At 42.1% G+C, this 19936-nt stretch overlaps 1 protein-coding gene across 2 annotated transcripts; it reads right to left on the reverse strand.

Moving 5' to 3' along the window:
- Positions 1-6537: 6537 nt before the first annotated feature.
- On the reverse strand, positions 6538-16281 carry RNPEPL1 (arginyl aminopeptidase like 1). Of its 2 annotated transcripts, none has more exons than XM_053459522.1 (11): positions 15032-16281; positions 14011-14151; positions 13120-13271; positions 12778-12894; positions 11738-11973; positions 10315-10428; positions 9980-10092; positions 8368-8476; positions 8064-8285; positions 7500-7642; positions 6538-6993 (listed from the first exon to the last, which is right to left on the reverse strand). In XM_053459522.1, the coding sequence occupies exons 1-11, from the start codon at positions 16178-16180 to the stop codon at positions 6751-6753; spliced, it is 2739 nt and encodes a 912-aa protein (XP_053315497.1). In that variant the 5' UTR covers positions 16181-16281; the 3' UTR covers positions 6538-6750. The 2 variants fall into 2 exon arrangements, with proteins under 2 accessions (XP_053315497.1, XP_053315496.1); XM_053459521.1 differs by having other exon boundaries at positions 8064-8288.
- Positions 16282-19936: the final 3655 nt, after the last annotated feature.

A 19936-nucleotide genomic window follows, 5' to 3' on the forward strand; every position in this document is an offset into this window, starting at 1 on the left:
TCCTATATGACCAGTGGATCTACTTGTCTATATTTCTTGGCATATTAAATTTTTCCTATCTCCCTGACATCCTTTACTTGCTTCTAGTGACTTTGTAATGTGGTTTTTCTTGTTACCAACTATGAATTTATACACGGACTGTGATTCCCCACACTGTGTCTATATTCAGAAAGAAATGCCCTCTGATCCTCTAAGGGATCATTAGCAGCGGGAGGAAAGGTCATTAAAACGGCATCATTAATATATATATAATCATTTTAGTCCCGTAGGAGACCCAGATTTTACATAGCTGTCATTTCAGCAACATTATATGTAAATTCAGCCACTTGGAAATTTAAAGGTGTGAAATTTACATTAGCAAGGTAAATGAGACTATAAAAAGACACCTGGAGCCATTATCGATACTGCATGGGAATACAAGAGAAAAATATACTTTACGGACCCTGCAAATATTTCCTGTGTGCACAATAATGACACTATGATATGTGAGGATGGCAGTGGCGACTCTAGAAACAATATATAGGGGGGGGCACACAAGATACCACAGTCAAACTGGGGGGGCATTCATAATTTCCAAAAGTAATGTGCTATGGAATTATACTTTTGTTATTGGGCTAAAATAATACTTGATCATTCAACATGGGAAGCCCGAAGCCACAATTGAGTGCGACTAATCCTTGAAATAAATATTATAACACAATAAATAACTTTTCCACTAAATGATTTCAGGGCCTTGAACGTTTTGTCCCCTGAAGTCACTACAACTCTCTGGATAAATATAAATTAAATAATTCCTACTGTAAGTTAAGTGCCAGGAAACAGATGACCAAACATACACACCAACACAGGCTCTGTCACACCGACACCCAGACACACACACCAGGACAGGCTCTGCCACACCGACAACCAAACACACACACCAGGACAGGCTCTGCCACACAGACACCCACACACATCAGGTCAGGCTCTGCCACACCCACATCCAAACACACACACACCAGGACAGGCTCTGACACACTGGCACCCAAACACACACCCTAGGACAGGCTCTGCCACACTGACAACCGAACACACACACCAGGACAGGCTCTGCCACACCAACATCCAAACACACGCCAGGACAGGCTCTGCCACACCAACACCTATACACACACACACCCGAGGACAGGCTCTGCTACACTGATAACCAAAAACACACAAACAGCAGGACACAATCTACGTCAAAGACGTCTACATCAGGATGGATTTTTCACACTGCATTGTCATTTATACCCCCCTTAGTGTTTTTGCCCCTTGTGTATTGATGCCCCTGCTGCCCATATATATTAATATTAGCCCCAGTTGCCGATAGCAGGTATAGATCAACACATTAACACACAAACCAAGCTTTGCATGTATAGATCAACTGAAATTCACTTGTGATCTCAACACTGAAGGTATATATCAAATAAACAGAATCAGACATACAAATCCGGTATTTGCAGGTATACAATAGTATATGAAACGTAGCATTGCAGGTATAGATCAAATAAATACATGGAAACAGCATTGCAGGTATTAATCAACTGAATAAGACATACAAACACTGTATTTGCAGGTATACATAAATAATGTATGGAAATATATAGATATGGATCTACAGAATAACACAAAAACCCAGCTTTGCAGGTAGAGATCAAATGGAATTCACATAAAAACACGTCATTAAAAGGAATATTTAAAACCCCCTAAATTACAGGCATAGATCACAGGTTGCACACCCCAAAGCCAGCCCTGGCATCCACACTGCCCACACAGCAATCACACTCCTATCATACCCAAGCAACCAGTAAATGCTGGTACCTAGACATGATGGGACTGTGGTTTGCTGTGATTGCTGTTAGCAATCACACTCCTATCATGCCAGGTCAGCCAGTACATGCTGGTACAGGGTGGCTGTAAGTGATGTGTAGACCCCATACTGCTGGCAGCATCAATACACAAGGGGGACAGCTAGCTAGGTTTCAGCATATACTGGCTGACTTGGCATGATAGGAGTGTGATTGCTAACAGCAATAAAAGTCCCGTCATGCCTAGGTTCCAGCACTTACACATCCAACCAGTAAATGCTGGAACCTAGGCATGATGGAACTGTGATTGCTGTTAGCAATCACACTCCTATCATGCCAAGTCAGCCAGTACATGCTGGTACAGGGTGGCTGTAAGTGATGTGCAGACCCCATACTGCTGGCAGCATCAATACACAAGGGGGGCAGCTAGCTAGGTTTCAGCATGTACTGGCTGACTTGGCATGATAGGAGTGTGATTGCTAACAGCAATCAACAGTCCCATCATGCTTAGGTTTCAGCACTTACATCTCCAAACAGTAAATGCTGGAACCTAGACATGCTGGTACAGGGTGGCTGTAAGTTATGTGCAGCCCCCATACTGCTGGCAGCATCAATACACAAGGGGGGCAGCTAGCCAGGTTTCAGCATGTACTGGCTGACTTGGCATGATAGGAGTGTGATTGCTAACAGCAATCACAGTTCCATCATGCCTAGGTTCCAGCACTTACACATCCATGCTATCACACACACACTCATTCATTCACTCATTCATTCACAGATTCATTCCCTCCATCACGCATACTCATTCAAACACCCTCCCCACCCCCTTACCTGCACTGCAGCTCCTCGATGCCACTCACAGACTTCAGCAGGGGCGCGGCCTCCCTCTGCGTTCTCTGGTACTGCACAGAGGAAGCAGGACTGGAGCAGAGTCATGTGATGTCACGTGAACTCTGCTGGGTTCCGCTTCCTCTATGCAGTACAAAAGACCCTCCCACAGGTAAGTAGCAGGGCTCGAGGTGCGGCCCGCGTAAGATCGGTTGCTGATCTTGCGCGGGCCACACCTTGAGGTCCCGCGGGCCGCATTTGGCCCGCATGTTGGACGCCCCTGCCTTAAAAGAAACACATAAATAACATTGCAACTGGAAACGCCAACAAACTGATGCTTCGGCGTCCTTATTCCAACTCATAAACATTAGAATACGGTCTTCAGATGCAAGACTTGGGTGTATGAATGGAGTCTCAAGTGAACATTCAAGCAATGCAAGAAACCTGACCTAATTAAGAGAAACTGTCAACAAATATTCTGTAGCTTTTCCTGCATTTCCACTTCAATCTCGATGGATGGTGTTTAAGGATGGACTAGAGCTTTGCTGAGGCTCGCAACCGGGAAGAACCAAAACCAAGCTTTTCCTGCGTATTATCTTTTATTTATATAGCACCAACAATTTATGCAGCTCATCTTACAGTACATATATATTAAAGGGCAATGACGAGGCTAGAATAGACAGACAACCAATACATTAGGTAAAGAGGGCCCTGCCCACAAGCTTACAATCTAGAGATATCACTCCTATTATGTTCTGAACAGAAAAGCAGACACTGGCCTTTTTAGCCATCAGGCTTGGAGGAAAGTATAATGTAATTGTTAAGCTTTCAAGCAAGGTGACAGGGGGTTGAGACCTTCACCCAAATGTGGATTTGATGAGAGTATTATTATTGTAAAGTGCCTACATTTGCCCCTGGAATTTCCCACCAAGATCGAAGCACTGATGCACCGTTCAGTCCTTCAAGCAATAAGAATTTTCTTTAGTCCTAGGAAAAAAAGAAAAAAGGTTTGGCACACTGACATTGCAGAGCATAAAACCAAGTGATTTTATAACTCTTACAGGATAATAAAATTATATGAGGATCCTTATCAAAAGACACACTGGCGTACAGACAAAGAATGACAAATGACTGCATGTCACAACGTAAACGATAGATACAAAAGTATAAATATTTCTGCTTAATCAGCAATCATATTTTTATGCAGGCATTATATTTACAATCATATCACTCTACTTTTAAGTAGAATTAAATTACCAAATTCTTTTTGTTTCAGATTACATTTTATTCCTCGATAAATATAATTAATGATAGCCAAGACTTTTGAATTCTTATTTTATTGTAGAAAGTTGTAGGGTGCCCTACAAAAATTACACACCACCTTATGGCACAGTATCAAACTATTTTCAATTTATTTCTGCCTATTTAACATTGTCAGTGATACTTGTATGATCTGCTCTGTTAAATTCTGAGTAAAAGAAGTAATAGGAGCAACAAAAGCCCAAGCTGCTTACAGTAAGGTGTTGGGTTGTATAGCGAGAGGCATTAATAGCAGAAAGTGAGAGATGGTTAAATTACTTTAGTGATCTCGTCAGAAGGATATAGATATTCTAGAAACAGTTACAAAGAAGGGATACTAAAATGATGAAAGCTTTACAGGAAGAAAAAGTTTCACTAAACAGTAAAGAATGTTAACAAGAACCCAAGTACATTTCAAAGGCAGATCGATGTTAAGACTAAAGGGACTCCAGAGAACACGTTTCCACTGCTCCAAAGTGATCTTCAGCTTGCGTGCAGCTGCTCAGCCCTGGAAACCCCTTTCACGAAGCTCCCGACACACAGGGCTTGTGCTGATGCTGCTTCCAGGGGCTGGTTGGAACTTCGCAGTGACAGATGGTAGACAAGACAGGCAGTTTTTAAAATATTTTGTGTTACACCACTTCATGGCTGAGCTGTTACTCCTCGACACTGCCACTTCACAACAATAGTACTTAGAGGACTGGGCAGGGGAAACATTTCACAAACTGACTTGTGGCAAAGCTGGTATTGTATAACCGTGCCACTCAACCTCTGAGCTCTGCAGTACGACCCATTCTACTGCCAGTGTTTGTCTATGGAGATGACATCCCTATGTGCTTGATTGTATATACGTGCTTGCAATAGGTATGGCTGAAACACCTAAACGCCATTGTTAGTAGGGGTGTCCACATACCATATGTACATGACCAAATGTATCTGAAGAAAGTCCTTTCCATCCTGAAGAAAGGAGGGTGTATGATTAGTACAGTGACATTAAATAATAAAGAAGGGACTGAGCAATGCAACGTAAAATGGCCAAATTGTTTGAGATGAAACATGTTTTAAATCCCTGCATATGTATAGGCTAATATAACGTGACCGTGAAAACAAATAAGATTGCCATAACATATGGCCAAGAACAAATTTGACTTGAAGTTTTATGCCTAAATGTGCCTGAAGAGCAGTGATATGTCCAAGTGTTCCATTAGGTCCAACAAATACTGTATAAGTTCATAGGTTATATTCCATTTTTCTGTCCATAAGGGCAAAGATCATACATGATGCCTATCACCCTGCCAGTGAAAATACCCGAGACTAATCTTATGTTTTTTACCCTTTTCCACAGGTAGATTGGAAAAGACATAGCGGGTGATACTTCTAATGGTGCAGAGTTCTTACCACCACAGAAAACAATAGAATGGACCATCAACTATGGTGTTAAAACCACTTGAATTGCTCTTTATAAGTAACTCTCACATTACAACAGAAAAATGCAATTTGCTTAAAGGTAACAGCTTTCCCCTGTCAGATGAGAGACCGACTGAAACTAAATAGGTCCCACTGGAAGAATTGGAAGGGAAAAATAAAATTATAATCCAGATTTGTTTCTCTAGTAGCTGAAAGTATAGAAGGTTAAAGTATAGCCTGCAAAACAAAGAAGACAATAAGAAAATCACATGTATGCACAATTAAGCATATAAAGGGGGTTTATCAATCTGTTTAATTCCTTTTCAGATGCTTAAAGTCCACGTCAGAATTAAAAAAAACAATCCAAAACTGAAAAAAAAATCAACACTTACTTCCTACCCCAGTAGATAGCTTTAAAACATCTGTCACAGCCACAGCGGGGTGACCACAGGCCATGGCCAAGACAGAACGCAATCGGTTAAAGGAGCACCCAATTTTACGTTCTGGGATGGAATTTTATTGAACCTCGCTGCGGAAGCTTTACTTTCATTGGCCTACAGCCAACAATGAAAATTAAAGCGTCTGCTTATGAAGATAATCCTCATTATGTTATTGCTTGAAGACATTAGAGGCCAATGTGTGTCTTAGCAAAGCCACCAAAGTTCCCAAACATGATGCTCAAGCAAATGATAATGAGAGAAGGAGGCGAGGAAGAGGAAGTTAGTGAATCTTACTCTAAAATAGCTTCTTAAAAACAATCTCACACTTTCGGAAATAACCAATTAAAATCTGATAAAAACCAGACACGGTGATTTGCTTGTCCGTAACGAAGAATCCGCAGCTTTGTAGAACATGGGCTAGAGATCAGACTGTGCTTCTTCTGTGATAACACAAACAATAACCTGCCCTCTTGTGTTCCTCAAGTATTTGACAGGAGTGTGCAACTTAAGTCAGGTTTGTGCCTTTACAGGAGAAGCAGCAGCATTTCAATGAGTTTTTTTAAACAATGCAAAGTTTACCATATAAACAGATCAGATTCTATATGAATAACACAAGTAAAACCTCTAAATTATCTAGAATGTATAATGATGCACAGAGTATCCGGAATCCATTCCAAAAATGTACTTCCAGGAAGAAAAAAAGTGTAGGAGGTATATATATATATATATATATATTATATATATACACACACACACCAATTGGCACCTCTCTGTATCTTGAAGCATGGGCAAAGTTCTCTTGATGGGGTTTGCAAGTTGCCCCTCCTGAGTATTATTGGGGAGAGAGGACTTTACTTGCCCCCTTCCCAGTGCAAAAATTCCTTGCACCCCTCTCTGTCTTGATGAGTGCAAGGCAGATCCGGAGCCGGTTAAACGAGGTTCGGCAGTCAGGCAGTCACATTCACATCCCTGAGAGAGGTGGGCCCTTGTGTGCAAAGATCCGATGGTAGGACAGGTAAGGTAGTATCTGGCGGCACCACAGAGCCTCCCTGAGTCAGGATCTGCTGGATTGTTTTGCGGAGGTTTGGATGTAACCTGCTGTGAGTTTGATAGAATATCTCCAGGGCACAGGATTTCAGGGGTCCAGCGCTGAGATCCTCATACAAAGGAATGGTATACATCCTAGATGTCTATGACAAATGGAAACACTATGATCATTTGTTGTGCGCAAAGTAGTAGTTGATACACAGTCAATCTCTTTTGAGCAGGGCTAGTTTTAAAGAGCAATTCTGGTGCAAAGTTTTACAACTGGCAAGGCAACTAATCTAATGCCTGGATCATTACAATGGCTGCTTTGTAAGTTTGCAACAGGATTGCCTTTTATAAACAATGCCAAACGTGGCTGTTCGCAGAAAACAAAAACCTAAAATGACAAAATTTGTAAAACCACAAATCATGGTATTACATGGGGAGGTTTAATGATATCATGTAGAAGAAAATAAAACAAGACCATTGTGATAACATGAAATATAAATATATTACATTAAAGAAACAGTGTTTATATATTCTTTATAGAGGACACTGAGCATTCGACTAACTTAACTTTTGATAGCTGAATACATTTCTCATAAAATAAAAACTCTGGTGCTTGGTCACTTAAATACTAAACTGATGCAGATACTTAGCAAACACATACCTGGCAAAGGAGAAAGTGACGGACACGAGGCAAGTCTGGCTGGAAATTGTTACGCACCACGATCTGCAGCCAGCGGATCCTGATCTCTGTGTTCATGGTGGCAAGATCAGCAGAATAACACAGGGACAGCTGCAGCATTACCTCTGAAATAGTGTTCACAGAATATTTATGGAAAAGCGACAATCATGACTTTCAGCTGTATAATACAGTCTTGAAAATTGTTGCACATTTGAAAATTGAGTGCTCAAGAACAAAAAAATAAACTGAATATTAAACAGACGGGATTTTAATGTATTAAAGAATCATCTCTAACGGTGACAATTGTGATTAAAATAAAGTTTGCGTTTATCACTTCTAACCTCACGAGAAAAGGAATTAGCAATCCCTACTTGCATTATATCAAACAAATAAAAACAACATTTTCTTCCCAGCTACAATATTTCAGTTTGGATGCACAGTACCGCCATGTACTTCAAACCCGCAGCAATTCCAACTCCAAGCTCCCTACTACTAAAAATTAGCACTACACCACGTTCCAAACAAGCACACCCACGAAATGCTTACCTGGCCGCAACGGGGACCTGTCTAGAAGCCTGTCCAAGAAAAGCACAGTCTGAAACGTTTGCCATTCCGTGATATTAACAAAGGAAGCTGCAGCTTCAACGTCCAGAGGCTCAGCCAGCCACAGCTCACTGAGTGCTTCCACTGCAGCCGTGAATACAGATCCCTGAGAAAGGTCTGGTTGTGCCAAGGGAGGTCCTGGGGCAGTCAACCAACGCTCAAAATCTGCTTGTGAAGAAACAGAGTAAGGACTAATACGTACAACAATCAACTAGCCACCCTCTGGTTACTCACCAACAAAACTCACCTTTGCTATTGTCTTTGCCGTCTCTTTTCAACTGCGGAAAAAATCTAAGATAGGACTCGAGAAGATCGTGCGCTACAACACTGCGGAACTTAAACTTCTCAATGTAATCCTTCAGAGGAGCAAAAAGAATATTAAAATCAGAGAGGTTAAGAAAATGTAGCATAATATACAGGATTCAGTTCTGTGCAAGTGTTCCACAATTTCTTCTATTTTTGCATATTTTTCACACCCCTTCGAAACGGACATACCATTAAATCCTAAAAAAGCATCCAATAAAGCCCTACAGGAGATACTGGTACGTCACACAGCAGCAGGGACATCTTTTGACAGCCTGGACTCCCACCTGTCAGTAGTCACTGCTGATGTTAGCAGAAAGGTCATCAGAGGACAGGGTATCCCCCCCCTACAGGGTCTGTCTAGACCTTGTTGGGATATCCAATTACTCCCCCTGCTGGCTGATTGCATGCATTGCAATCCCTACAGAGACTCGATTGGCAATCACAGTGTGATGACGGCAGAGGGGATCGCAGGAAACAGAGCGAGGAACAACAGTTTTTCCCACAAAAGGGGAAAAGTTAAGTTTCTTAAAAATGAATTTAATAAAATAAAACTCTCATTGTCCTAGCACTACATGTAACCCCCCGCCCCTCATTCACTACCCCAAGCCAAAAGTTATAAAAATACAACATATAGGGCACTACGTAAGAGATGGATGTAGCCCAATAGAACATAAAGAAATATGTATGGGGAGTAAGTCTAATCAGTGGATGTTGCCGAACATAACTTGTCATTGTTCAACAGGGGGCACCTAATGTGTAGAAATTCCAAGAAAACCCCCCCCCCAAAACAAAAGAGGCAGGTAAATCAAACACAGAACCTGCATATAGTAAACAAAAATTACAGTATTTGGGTTACTGAAAACCTCTGGTATTAAAGGGGTCAAATGCTTCAGATCATAAAACTAATTTGCATATTAGGCAAAAAATAACCTGAGTAAGCCCAAACAACTTGCTATAATTGATGAAACCCTTAATTCTGCTCTCTACTAGAAAATCCTGAAGGAGAATGTCTGGCCATCAGTTTGTGACCTAAAGCTCAAGCACAGTTGGGTTACGAAGCAGGACAAAGATCTCAAGCACACAAATCCACCTCTGAATGACCTAGAAAAACAGAATGAAGGTTTTGGAGTGACCTAGATGAAGTCCAGACTTGAATGCAATTGTGATGCTGTGGCTGAATGAAAAAAATCCAGGATGAGCGGGAAAAATCCTCCCCAGCGACATAAGACTCAGTTGCCACAAACGTTTCATTGCATCTGTTGCCGCCAAAAGTGGCACAACAAGTTATTAGGTTTAATGGCGCAATTATTTTTTCACGTGGGTGATACAGACCGACTGAGGATTTAAAAGTTGCATTTTTGTTAACTCATATTGTCTTTCTTACATTCCAATTAGTCGCATGATCTGAAACATTTAAATGTGACAAATGAGCGAAATTAGAAGAAACTGGAGAGGGGCAAATGTTTTTCTCACAGCACTGTAGATAAGGATTTCCAAGCAACATGAGTGATAAAATAAAAAGAGAAGCCCTGCGATGTGCATCTGTAACTCACCCTGAGGAAGGCATCAAAGTTATCCCGATCCCCACATAACTGGGACAAATAGTTCACAAAGCAGAAGCCCTTCTCATATGTGAACAGGTTCATGAGGTTACTGGGGTTCACGCCTAAGGACCGAGAAAAAAAAAAAAAAAAAAAAAAAAGCCGTGAACATCCACATCCAAAGTACGATAAAACATTTCATAATGAACATGTACAAAGGATGCGTGTAAATGTAGGAGCTAGCTTTAGGCATGTCATTTTTACTTACACCAGTCATAAATGTATGTAATGGAAAAAGCCATTGAAAAGATATAGAATAGCGATTTGCAGTAGATTTGGTGCCATACCTGGATCCAATTTGGCCTGCAGTTTGCTGAAGGGGGTATCCTGACCAAGTATTCTTAACTGTCTGTGCAAAGCTTCCAGCCGGAAGGTGGACTCCAAGCAAGTGAAAGCAGCACCTGGTGGAAAACACAAAAAAACATATATACATTGACTTTTTTTTTTATTTTTGTACCCTCCAGCCAATGGCTGTTTTTAACATTTCTGCGGTGCTCGTGTTTAGCTGTAATTTTCTTCTCCGATTTAGCGAGCCCACACAAGTTATATATTGTTTTTTTTTTCCAGGACATAAGGGCTTTCTTTAAATAGTGTTATTTGGATTGTATCATAAAATTTACTAAAGAAAATATAAAACAGGGGAACAATTGAGAAAAAAATGATTTGAAAAATCTTTTACTCATCTATAAAAGCTAATTAAAAAAACAGCTAAATAGATTATAATTGTCCTGAGTTTAGGAATACCCAAGTTTTTTTGGCAAGTTATAGGGCAATAGATGCAAGTAGCATATTGCTATTTAAAAATGGTCAGTTCAATTTACCCCACACATTTTACTTCAGGTATGACATTCAGCTACTGGTATATATCCCTGTCAAACACCCCAATATGCGTTCAGCAACATCTCGTGGGTACCACCCATGCATGGGTTTGTCGGGTTGTTTGGGGGCTAAAAGGCAACATTTGTTAGGTGTGCATTTTTTTGAGATTGTGACATCAGGTCAGTCTGTAATCATGTACTATTTAGGACATCTGAACTCTGCCAATTCGATTTACCCCATCAAACCTCATGGCTATTTCAAATGGCAGTATTTTCACTAATGCTAGTTTTAGGACTTGCTCATAAAAAATATTTTGGACTTTACTAAAATAAAGAAAACAATAGAAACAAGTTAAAAAAATTAAACACGTTGTGATTAGCAAGCTGTGCTCCATTGACTTGCAAGGATGGCTGCAGTATCTGTATTTAGAAATCTTAGAAGGGTCCAGAGATACCTTGGGAAGGCAAAATCTTTCGCTATGGAACTTGGGACTGCTCTTCGGAGTGGTCACATTGAATTCTGTGTCACTGAATGACAGGGCATTTGAGCAACACCGTTTAAGCTTAGGAGGCGATAATCACTACCCAACATTTTTTAAAAGAGGTGGCTGGCGCCATTTTTATTGTGGCGCACAATGACGCCCCGGGGATCGATCAGACGCCCCTCCTGCAGTTAACGCTGTTGCTGAATCGACAGAGGCATTTCCATGCCGTACCTCGCACGTCAATTGTCGCCAAGGGGTTACAACAACATATAATGGTCATTAGACTTGGACGAAACCAACTGTAGCTTCTGTACAGTAGCCAAACATGAATTAGTTAGCTTTGTGAATTAAACGTAAGAATGGAAACAGGGTATGAGGGACAACGTCAAGATATTTTGTGTGCTTACCATATACGCAAGTGGTTATGCGGCGCTGGGCATAGGTTGCCAGCCCTTCACTCAGCCACATCTCCTCCCAGCTAGCATTTGTTACAGCATTTCCAAACCAGCCATGTGCAATCTCATGAATGACGTCTATAAGCAGGAAGTCTTCACTGTCCAGAATGGAGCAGATGACGAAAGTAAGGCAGGGGTTCTCCATGGCAACAATTGGGAAGGATGGGGGCAGGAAGACTATATCGTACCTGGCATGGAGAGGGCAGAGGGAAACAGAAGGGAAATGGGATGAGACAGGCATATTGGGAAAGGAGGTGGGGTGGTTAGGATAAAAAGATGGGTACTAGGAGGATTGGGTGGAAAGATAATGTTTGAGGATGCTGGTATCAAAAGAATACATATCAGCAAACACGTAATTGAGCTTAATTCAATACTGGTTGAGCATCCTCCTATGCTCATTGATTCAACGAGAACTTTATGGTGCCAGAGTTTTTGCCCTCCTAGAGCAGCAATTTACAAGACGTTTCTACCCATGCAAGCTGTAACATTGCAGCAATTTAAAAATGGTTACAAAAAACACAGACTGGGGAAAAAATTCCACCCAGAGATAAACAAAACGACAACTTGGACCGTAGTAAGTAGACACCATAGAGTTAGAATGAAAAAATTGGGAACCAAAACAAAACAAATCAAGACTGCAAGCTTGATAGAAGCCAGGCAAAATTAACTCAATGTTGTACATAACGGTGCTTAATCCACAGTCCAATTATCAACCTATAACCCTCTCAATCTGGCAATATTCAAGCTTTCCGAGTTGAAACAAGGGCACACGTTACGCGTCGATACTTTTTTTTCCTACACAAAATGATGAGAGAAAGCCTCTATAATATTGTTAACACTTACTACTTGGTTCGACGGTTTGAGTTCTTAGCATCTTTCAGAAGACAGATTTTTTGTAAATCAATATTAAAAGAAAAAACAAAACTGATCTTCTTGCTCTCACAAGAACAGTATTTTTTATGGATAACACAGATTATAGCATCTCGCTTCACCTTCCCCAGATGTAAGGGCCATAGAGGCGTTCAGCAGCCTGCAGCCACTGCTCCACGCGTCCAGCCAGCTTTCCCACAGCCAACGGAAGCACACAAGGCTCAGCCCAAACACGACTCCTGCAGACAGAAACAAAGGAAAGGCATGTAGACTGTTGGTTCTGAAGCTGGAGTGCAGTGCCAAAAATCACACAATAAATTTCACACCAGAAAGTAAGTTTCATGTAATGAAAAAAAACATGTTTCTTCAACCAAGAACGTTCTACAGTGCATATATATTGTTCAAAAAGCCTCCGGAGACATAGATGGCCTCACAAAGAGCAATAAGCACAGAGCTACTGTTACCTGGGACCAATATCCGCTGGTAGCAAATGGCCCGCAGTCATGGCCACTAAATAGGCAGGAACTGGATGCTCCATATAGAAGTGATGGACTCCCGTTTTCTCCATATAATAACTGTGAGTGCAACTCATTAAGACCTGGATGCCAGCAGGAGCCTACAATGAAACAGATGACCTCACATATATTACAAAGAAACGTTAGGATTAGTAAAAAAAAAAAAAAAAAAAAAAAAAAGACAGTACTTTTAACTAGAATATAGCGGTACACACATCCCGGTAGAAGATGAAAATATATGTATGTATAACTAGCGTAGAACACTTTAAAGGGTCTTGATTCTGGGTTTATACAATTACCGATTATTCACTCACCTCAAAGTATGAGCGAGTATTAAACATTTCAGCACCATGACTTTACGATACATTGTGAAGGACCAAAGCAGTAAGAACATCTCTTGAAAAGGGGCTTAGTTGCCCCAAATTATCCCTTGCCGAATCGAGAAGATGACACTGAAGAAACCTAACATGTTTAACTTTTGCCTTGGTTCTTCTTGACTTTTGTCAGGAAGTACCACTGGGTGTTCTGTACACGTGAAGAGGGGTTGAGAGGGGGCATTGGTTGTGGCATCATGAATATATAGTAACGTTTTATCATGCGTCTGCATGCTTACATATGAAACCTGAAATATGCAACGAACGAGTTTAAGCAGCTTTGGCTTGTGTTTTTGCAAAACAACCAGCAAAAATACAAGAAAAGAAAAACCGATTTAACTCAAACTCAAAAAGCATTCCATTTGCTAATGACATTTTATATACCACTAACCAGAAGGAATATAATATATGTGTAAAATATGCATATCTCTGATACACCCCAATGTGAAACAGCAACGGGACTTACTTTAACAGAGGCAGAGTAAGTACACTTGACGGCTGGTGTGTCAAAGCAGGGGAAGAAAGAGCGGTTGCAGACTGAGTGACCCTGAGTGAACACGAATAGCTGCGAGCTTCCGTACGAGAGTTCAGGATCCAACCACCAAACCTGCAAGTAAAGAAATAAACAGTAATAATCCAACCCATATTATATATATGTCGCCAATCCGACATATCAAAGAATTACCTTCCCATTTTCCATTTTAAAAGAACTGTTTCCTCCATCTATACAGGATAGGGACGCCATTAACCTCTCTTATATCTATGGATGGAGTCTGCAACCCAAAGCCTTCCAGGTCACAATTGTTGAACATCACAGTTTGTGTTCAGTTATTATAAACAAATAAATTAATTTAATGGATGCACAGGATACAGAGAACGTATGGCCTCTTTGCCCCATCTCGGACTCTGCAGGGGCATCTGGCACACAGGCTAGGGTGCCAAACAATCACCCCCAGCTCCGCCATGTGGACTGGCTGAATTTGGCCAAGTGACAGGTTTCATTCTCTGAACCCAAGATGGCAGCTGCTGGGCACTTAGATAACCAGCAGCGTTTCTTAAATTCAAAGAAATATCACTTGGTGTGATATGGAACACGGAACCCTGAGGCAATGCTGCGATCATAAAACCTCCACCTTATCGGGTTCTTAATTGCCCACCTAGAAGCTGTGTTATTTTTTTCAAACATAAGGCAGTTACGCTTTTTGTTTCTTATTTTGGTTAGCATTCACCCTGAATAATTTTGATAAGGCTGACATGCGTTTGCATTGGAGCATTAAAAGTAACTTTAATAGGCATGTTGTGGTTTAAACATCTACCCTGCAGAAACTTTAGCAAAAGAAAAAAAAATCCTAAAAAGGACCTCTGGGACCGATGATGATAACATGCATTTGTGCGTCCAAGGCTTACGAGGTAAGCCATCCTAATTTGTAGAAAAGAATAGTGCCATAACCTCATGTCTGCATGTACCAACCAGGGTGGGAACTCACCGAAGGACCCTCGCCAGTGACATAGTGCACAATGATCTGGAACGTTTCATTGGTTCCCAACGTTTCAGGCACAGAGATGATGAGAGCGGAACCATAATCTGTGAACTCCTCAACCCTGAAGTCCAAGGGGAAGCAGCAAGTGGAGTTAGATGGCACGGCATCACCAGCATGATGGAGTCCGCATGGAGGTCTACAACTGCTTGGCCAAGCATCCAAACGAGGAATGTTAAATGGTGGAAAGTATGGAGAAAGTGCCGATGCTGGACAGCTGTCCTCAGTCATAGGGGATACGCCAGAGTCCGGTGACAATGTATAACATGAGGACGACGACGAAACATCGGGAGGAGGCGAATGAAAGACAGGTGTTGGGGAGAGCAGAGACTGACAGGTGAGCCTTAAGGAAGCTGGTGGCACATTATTACCGTTTGCGGTGTGACAAACGCAACCGGAAACACCGGGGGAGCAGTCCGGCTCTGCCTCACTCGAAAGGTCTATTGCACTAGGTAGCATGCTTGATATGGTGGGCCTTGATACAGAAAGATCAAGGGGCTCCGGGGTGGCTACAGGTGAACACCCAGGGGCATTTGGACTTGTTCTGGGTGAATCGGGGGTAACGTACCACAGGTGGTCAGTGGTCTGAGTGCTAGAAGGGGATGTGGGGAACTCCAGCCCATCTTCAGTTTTGGGGCTATCAGGAAGCACCGAGTAGCCAACTGACGGGTCATCAGGAGTCCACGAGTGGTCGTTGGTAGCACAGGGATGGTCACTAGGTGGACCGGAATAGTCTCTTGGGGGGCAGGTGCTGTGGTTTGGGGGGCAGGAGTAATTACTGGGATCCCCTGTCTGCTCTCTGGCGCCTCCTCGCCGACAACGAACCGAATTAACCCTTAAGACTGGATGCGTATCCAAAACCAAGGCAGGGCCGCCGGGCAGAAGGGAGCTGAGCTCTAACACCAAACAGCCGGCCAGCTCCCTGCTTTCCGGCCGCAGTTCCAAGCCCAGGTGGAAATGGTGCAAGCGGTACAGCTGAAAGCTGGAAGCCGAGGCCGGGTCTGGAGGCCCCGGGTAGGAGCTTTGCGGAAGGGTCGGGGCTGAGTGCAGCGGACGCCGGCAGCAACACAACGCCGGGCACGGGGAGGGAGAAGACATGGTGCGGCCGCCGAGAGCCAGGAGAGACGCGCTTTCCCACCAGCTCTATGTAAAATCCATCAGGGCCTGACAGGCCTTAACCGACAGGAACAGCAGCTGAAACCGGCCGGTCCCGGACAGGAAGTGACAGAAAAGAGAGGCGAGGCCTAATCCGGGACAACCCTCCCGGTGGATCCCTCACTAACGGGGTACGTCTTGGGCTGTGCCCGTGATTTACAGCATTAGTGGAGTTAGAGTCGCCCCCTCCGAGTCTCGGTTAGGTCATTATAGGGCCGACGTAGAAAAGATGCAGTCGCATAAGCCGCTTGGGGCCTCAGAGGTCTCTTTTACAGTGAGCGAGCCCCATCTGATACAATGTTACTGTGCTGAATGATTGATTTCATTGTATTATTACTGTGTAGCAATGAATACATGACACGTGCACTTTCCATGTCAGGGATGTTACATGTATGTCACGGAACTGCTTCGTACAATTCTCAGAACGTTGGAATATATATGAAAGTACTCAGTATCTTTATGAGCATTCGTTATGTGTTGGAAGAAGCTGCAGCTCTCTGATCTGGTTTGCTGGTGTAAGCTCACAGGAAGTCTTTCTGCGCATGCACACTTATAATCAGTACAGGCATTCGTGTGAATGCATCGTCTGCGCTCGGGAAGCAGTGAAAATGCGTAGAGACGACTCCGATTAATCTATTACTGGTTTTATATCGCGACGGCAGTTTACGCAGCACTTTCTTCCATGAATTAAAGGGTGCGACGAGACTAGAATTCACAGACTGACACAATCCTTTATTATATTATTATTATTATTATTATTATTATTGAAGACAGAGGTTCCGGATGTTTTCCCTGAAGGGATCCGCGACCTTTCCCTTTCCCGGCAAGGAGAAGGGCCGGATCTTCTTGGTCCATTCCTGCAAGCGGTAGAACTGCTGAAATTAGTGATTGAGGGGCTCATAAGAGCTACCCTGCTCCTCTCAAAAAGCAGGACTTTTGGGGACCCGGCTCCACCGTTTGGATATATTCGATTATTTCAGTGATGAAGTATAAATTGATTTACTCAATGTTCTTTTTGTATTATACATATTATACCGGCACTCTCATTGAAAGGTCTCTTCTTCAGATGGAATCCCAATGGATTACGAGACCTCAGAGATCCTGAAAGCGTATGACTCTACATTATTTTTTGACGCAGGCATCTCCTCTAACTAATGCCTCCAGCTGGGAGAACATAACTTTTACGACAAAACTACACACATTTTGTTTGACTTGTAATCATTTTTGAAATGCAAACCAGGGGACGGAGTAATGATCTCTACTGAACAGTAGGTGGCAGTAATACAACACTTATCAGACAACCTATAATATATTGCTACCTTATTGTACGTTGAAATAAACACGCAACGCATTCACATATTTGCATAAAAAAAGGAGAACGGTACTTGAGGTGAAACCACGCAAAGGTTTAGTTATTTATGGTGTTCTAGTGCAGGTTGCCATATCAGCATTTTTCTTTTTTGTAAGACACATACATTACCCATGTTGCTGAGCAGTACATGTGAAGTGCTGTCCTGCACGATGTAGGATGTATAATAGAGCAGCCGATACCCTTGTGAGTTTATATAGCGGGTCAGTTCTTTACATAATGAAAGCCTGGCAGCAGTACCCCATCTTATTGCCCCAGGCTACAGCACAGTACGTAAGATACGTAAGATGTCGAGTAAGACAAACAAACAAAATAATACTATAGGACATTGCTCACTTTGTCTACACCAAACGTACATTGTGGGGTTATGAGAAACACAACATGGTAACAGCGCAGATCCAAATCATAATGTTTGTGGCCTACAAGAATAAAGCGGAATATTATTAGAGTGAATGTACATAAAGCAGACTCTCACATCACTTCTCCACTATTTGCACCCATCATCATACTCTCTCCTAACTGTTAACAACATAAGAAGTCTTTATTTCCAGCAGCAATAAGACGCTTGTACAGACAAGTTTATTACACAATGATATTAGGATGTTTAAATTGAATGAGACCCCCCCCCAAAAAAAAAAAACACAGCGAGGAGTCATTGTGACGGAAGCCCAAGTCTTCTGCAACATAACTTGAGATCAGGTGATAAGCGCAAGCTGGCGATGTATAACCGGCCCCACTTAGAGAAACGTAAGATTTCAGGGCATATAAGAACTGTTTGGGTCTATCTAGTCTGTCCAAAGACGTACATATGAACCATCAGCACTATGGGTTTCTTCAAGGAGCAAAACACATAGCGCTGACATAGGATGCAGAGGAGCCTCATCAACACCATCTAGCTGAATATTTTGGGTTGGAAGTCGCATAAACTGCAGGAACGGACTTGCATTGTTCACCCTTATCAAGCCTTGCGGTTTCTCACATCTTCATATGTAAGCCTTATATTTCATTCATTAATAAACTTGTTTTCAGGAATTTATGATTTGCTTATTTTTGCATAATTTGGGTCCATCCACCTGAGCTGCTGATTGAAGTCTGTACATTTATCCTGAGGGGTGCCTATCTATACACAATCTGGTGAGCATCTGGCTTCTTCATATTGGATTCTACTTTTTCTCTACACATAAACTGCATTTCTGGAAGAATTGTTTGTCTGGACAATCACTGAAGTTGTAGTATCATTATGTTTCATCACTTAAACATTATTATTACTGACAGTGCTCCTGGTTGTAAGAAAAATAGACAATGTTCTTTAAAATGACTCCCGGCTGCATCTTCTGGTATTTCAATCTGTGATGCATCTGAACAATACTTTGAACCACGTCAATTTTCCGCACACTTCAAAAAAATAATACTTGTTGCGAGAGCTGCCATCTTGCTTCCCCTGGTTGGGGAAAATAGTTTTAAAAGTTTTCTCACACCGTGTACGGACGCCAGAGTGGTAAGCTGTGGGCCTACATTAGGCGGCTGTCGGGCCAGATAGATATCAGCGCAGGGGCAGAGATGACACAGGCAGGCTGCTTCAGGGGCCGAGGCCTACTTCAACATCTGGCTAAACATATAGTTATGGGGGTTATTCTGCACTACCGTCAACATCTGGCCCAGCATATAGTGATGAGTTACACTGTACCACCGTCAACGCCTGGCTCAGTATATAGTATTATTCTGTACCATACCGGTTCAGTAAACTTTATTTACATAGTTACATTGGCTGAAAAAAAGACATGCGTCCATCAAGTTCAGCCTTAATTAAACTTAAACTGAATTTTTTCAGATTTCTAGTTTTTTCCACTTTTCCAAATTTATCAAATAAACATCCTTGCCAACATTTGTTTTTTTTGTCTTTTCATTTTAAAGTGGGACATTTGCCACATACAGGATCCACCCCAGATGCCAAATACTCAACTTACGCCCCTGTATGTTGGCTATATGGCTGCTTGTATGAAATGAGTGATCGTGCGGCGACCCATGTGGCATTTATCTTTGCGATATTATGCCTTGCTCCTAGATGTTTATGGTGGTGCTATACAGCCCAATACAATTGATCAAGCCTTCACATATGAGTAGCATAATTAAAGTGTGAACGGATGAGGTTCTCATTTCAAGCCTGATCGCTGTATTTTGTAAATGTGCTTCATAGTGCTATTGAGCCTTTTCGATGAATGTTACTGGAAGGTTTAAACACAGGTGCTTGAAAACATTCACAGTATGAGGACCTGCTGTGCAGTTCTTTTTTCTATTCTGGAGAATACATAAAGACACTTAAATCCATA

This window comes from Spea bombifrons, chromosome 3 (assembly GCF_027358695.1).
Source record: "Spea bombifrons isolate aSpeBom1 chromosome 3, aSpeBom1.2.pri, whole genome shotgun sequence".
NCBI lineage: Eukaryota > Metazoa > Chordata > Amphibia > Anura > Pelobatidae > Spea > Spea bombifrons.

Coding starts and splice junctions, on each gene's coding strand:
- RNPEPL1 (XM_053459521.1), bottom strand. CDS start 16,180: ATGTCTTCTCCCTCCCCGTGCCCGGCGTTGTGTTGCTGCCGGCGTCCG. Junction 14,152..15,031: donor TCACTGGCGAGGGTCCTTCG/GTGAGTTCCCAC, acceptor CTTTACTTGCAG/GTTTGGTGGTTGGATCCTGA. Junction 8,289..8,367: donor CGGCAAAGACAATAGCAAAG/GTGAGTTTTGTT, acceptor TTTCTTCACAAG/CAGATTTTGAGCGTTGGTTG.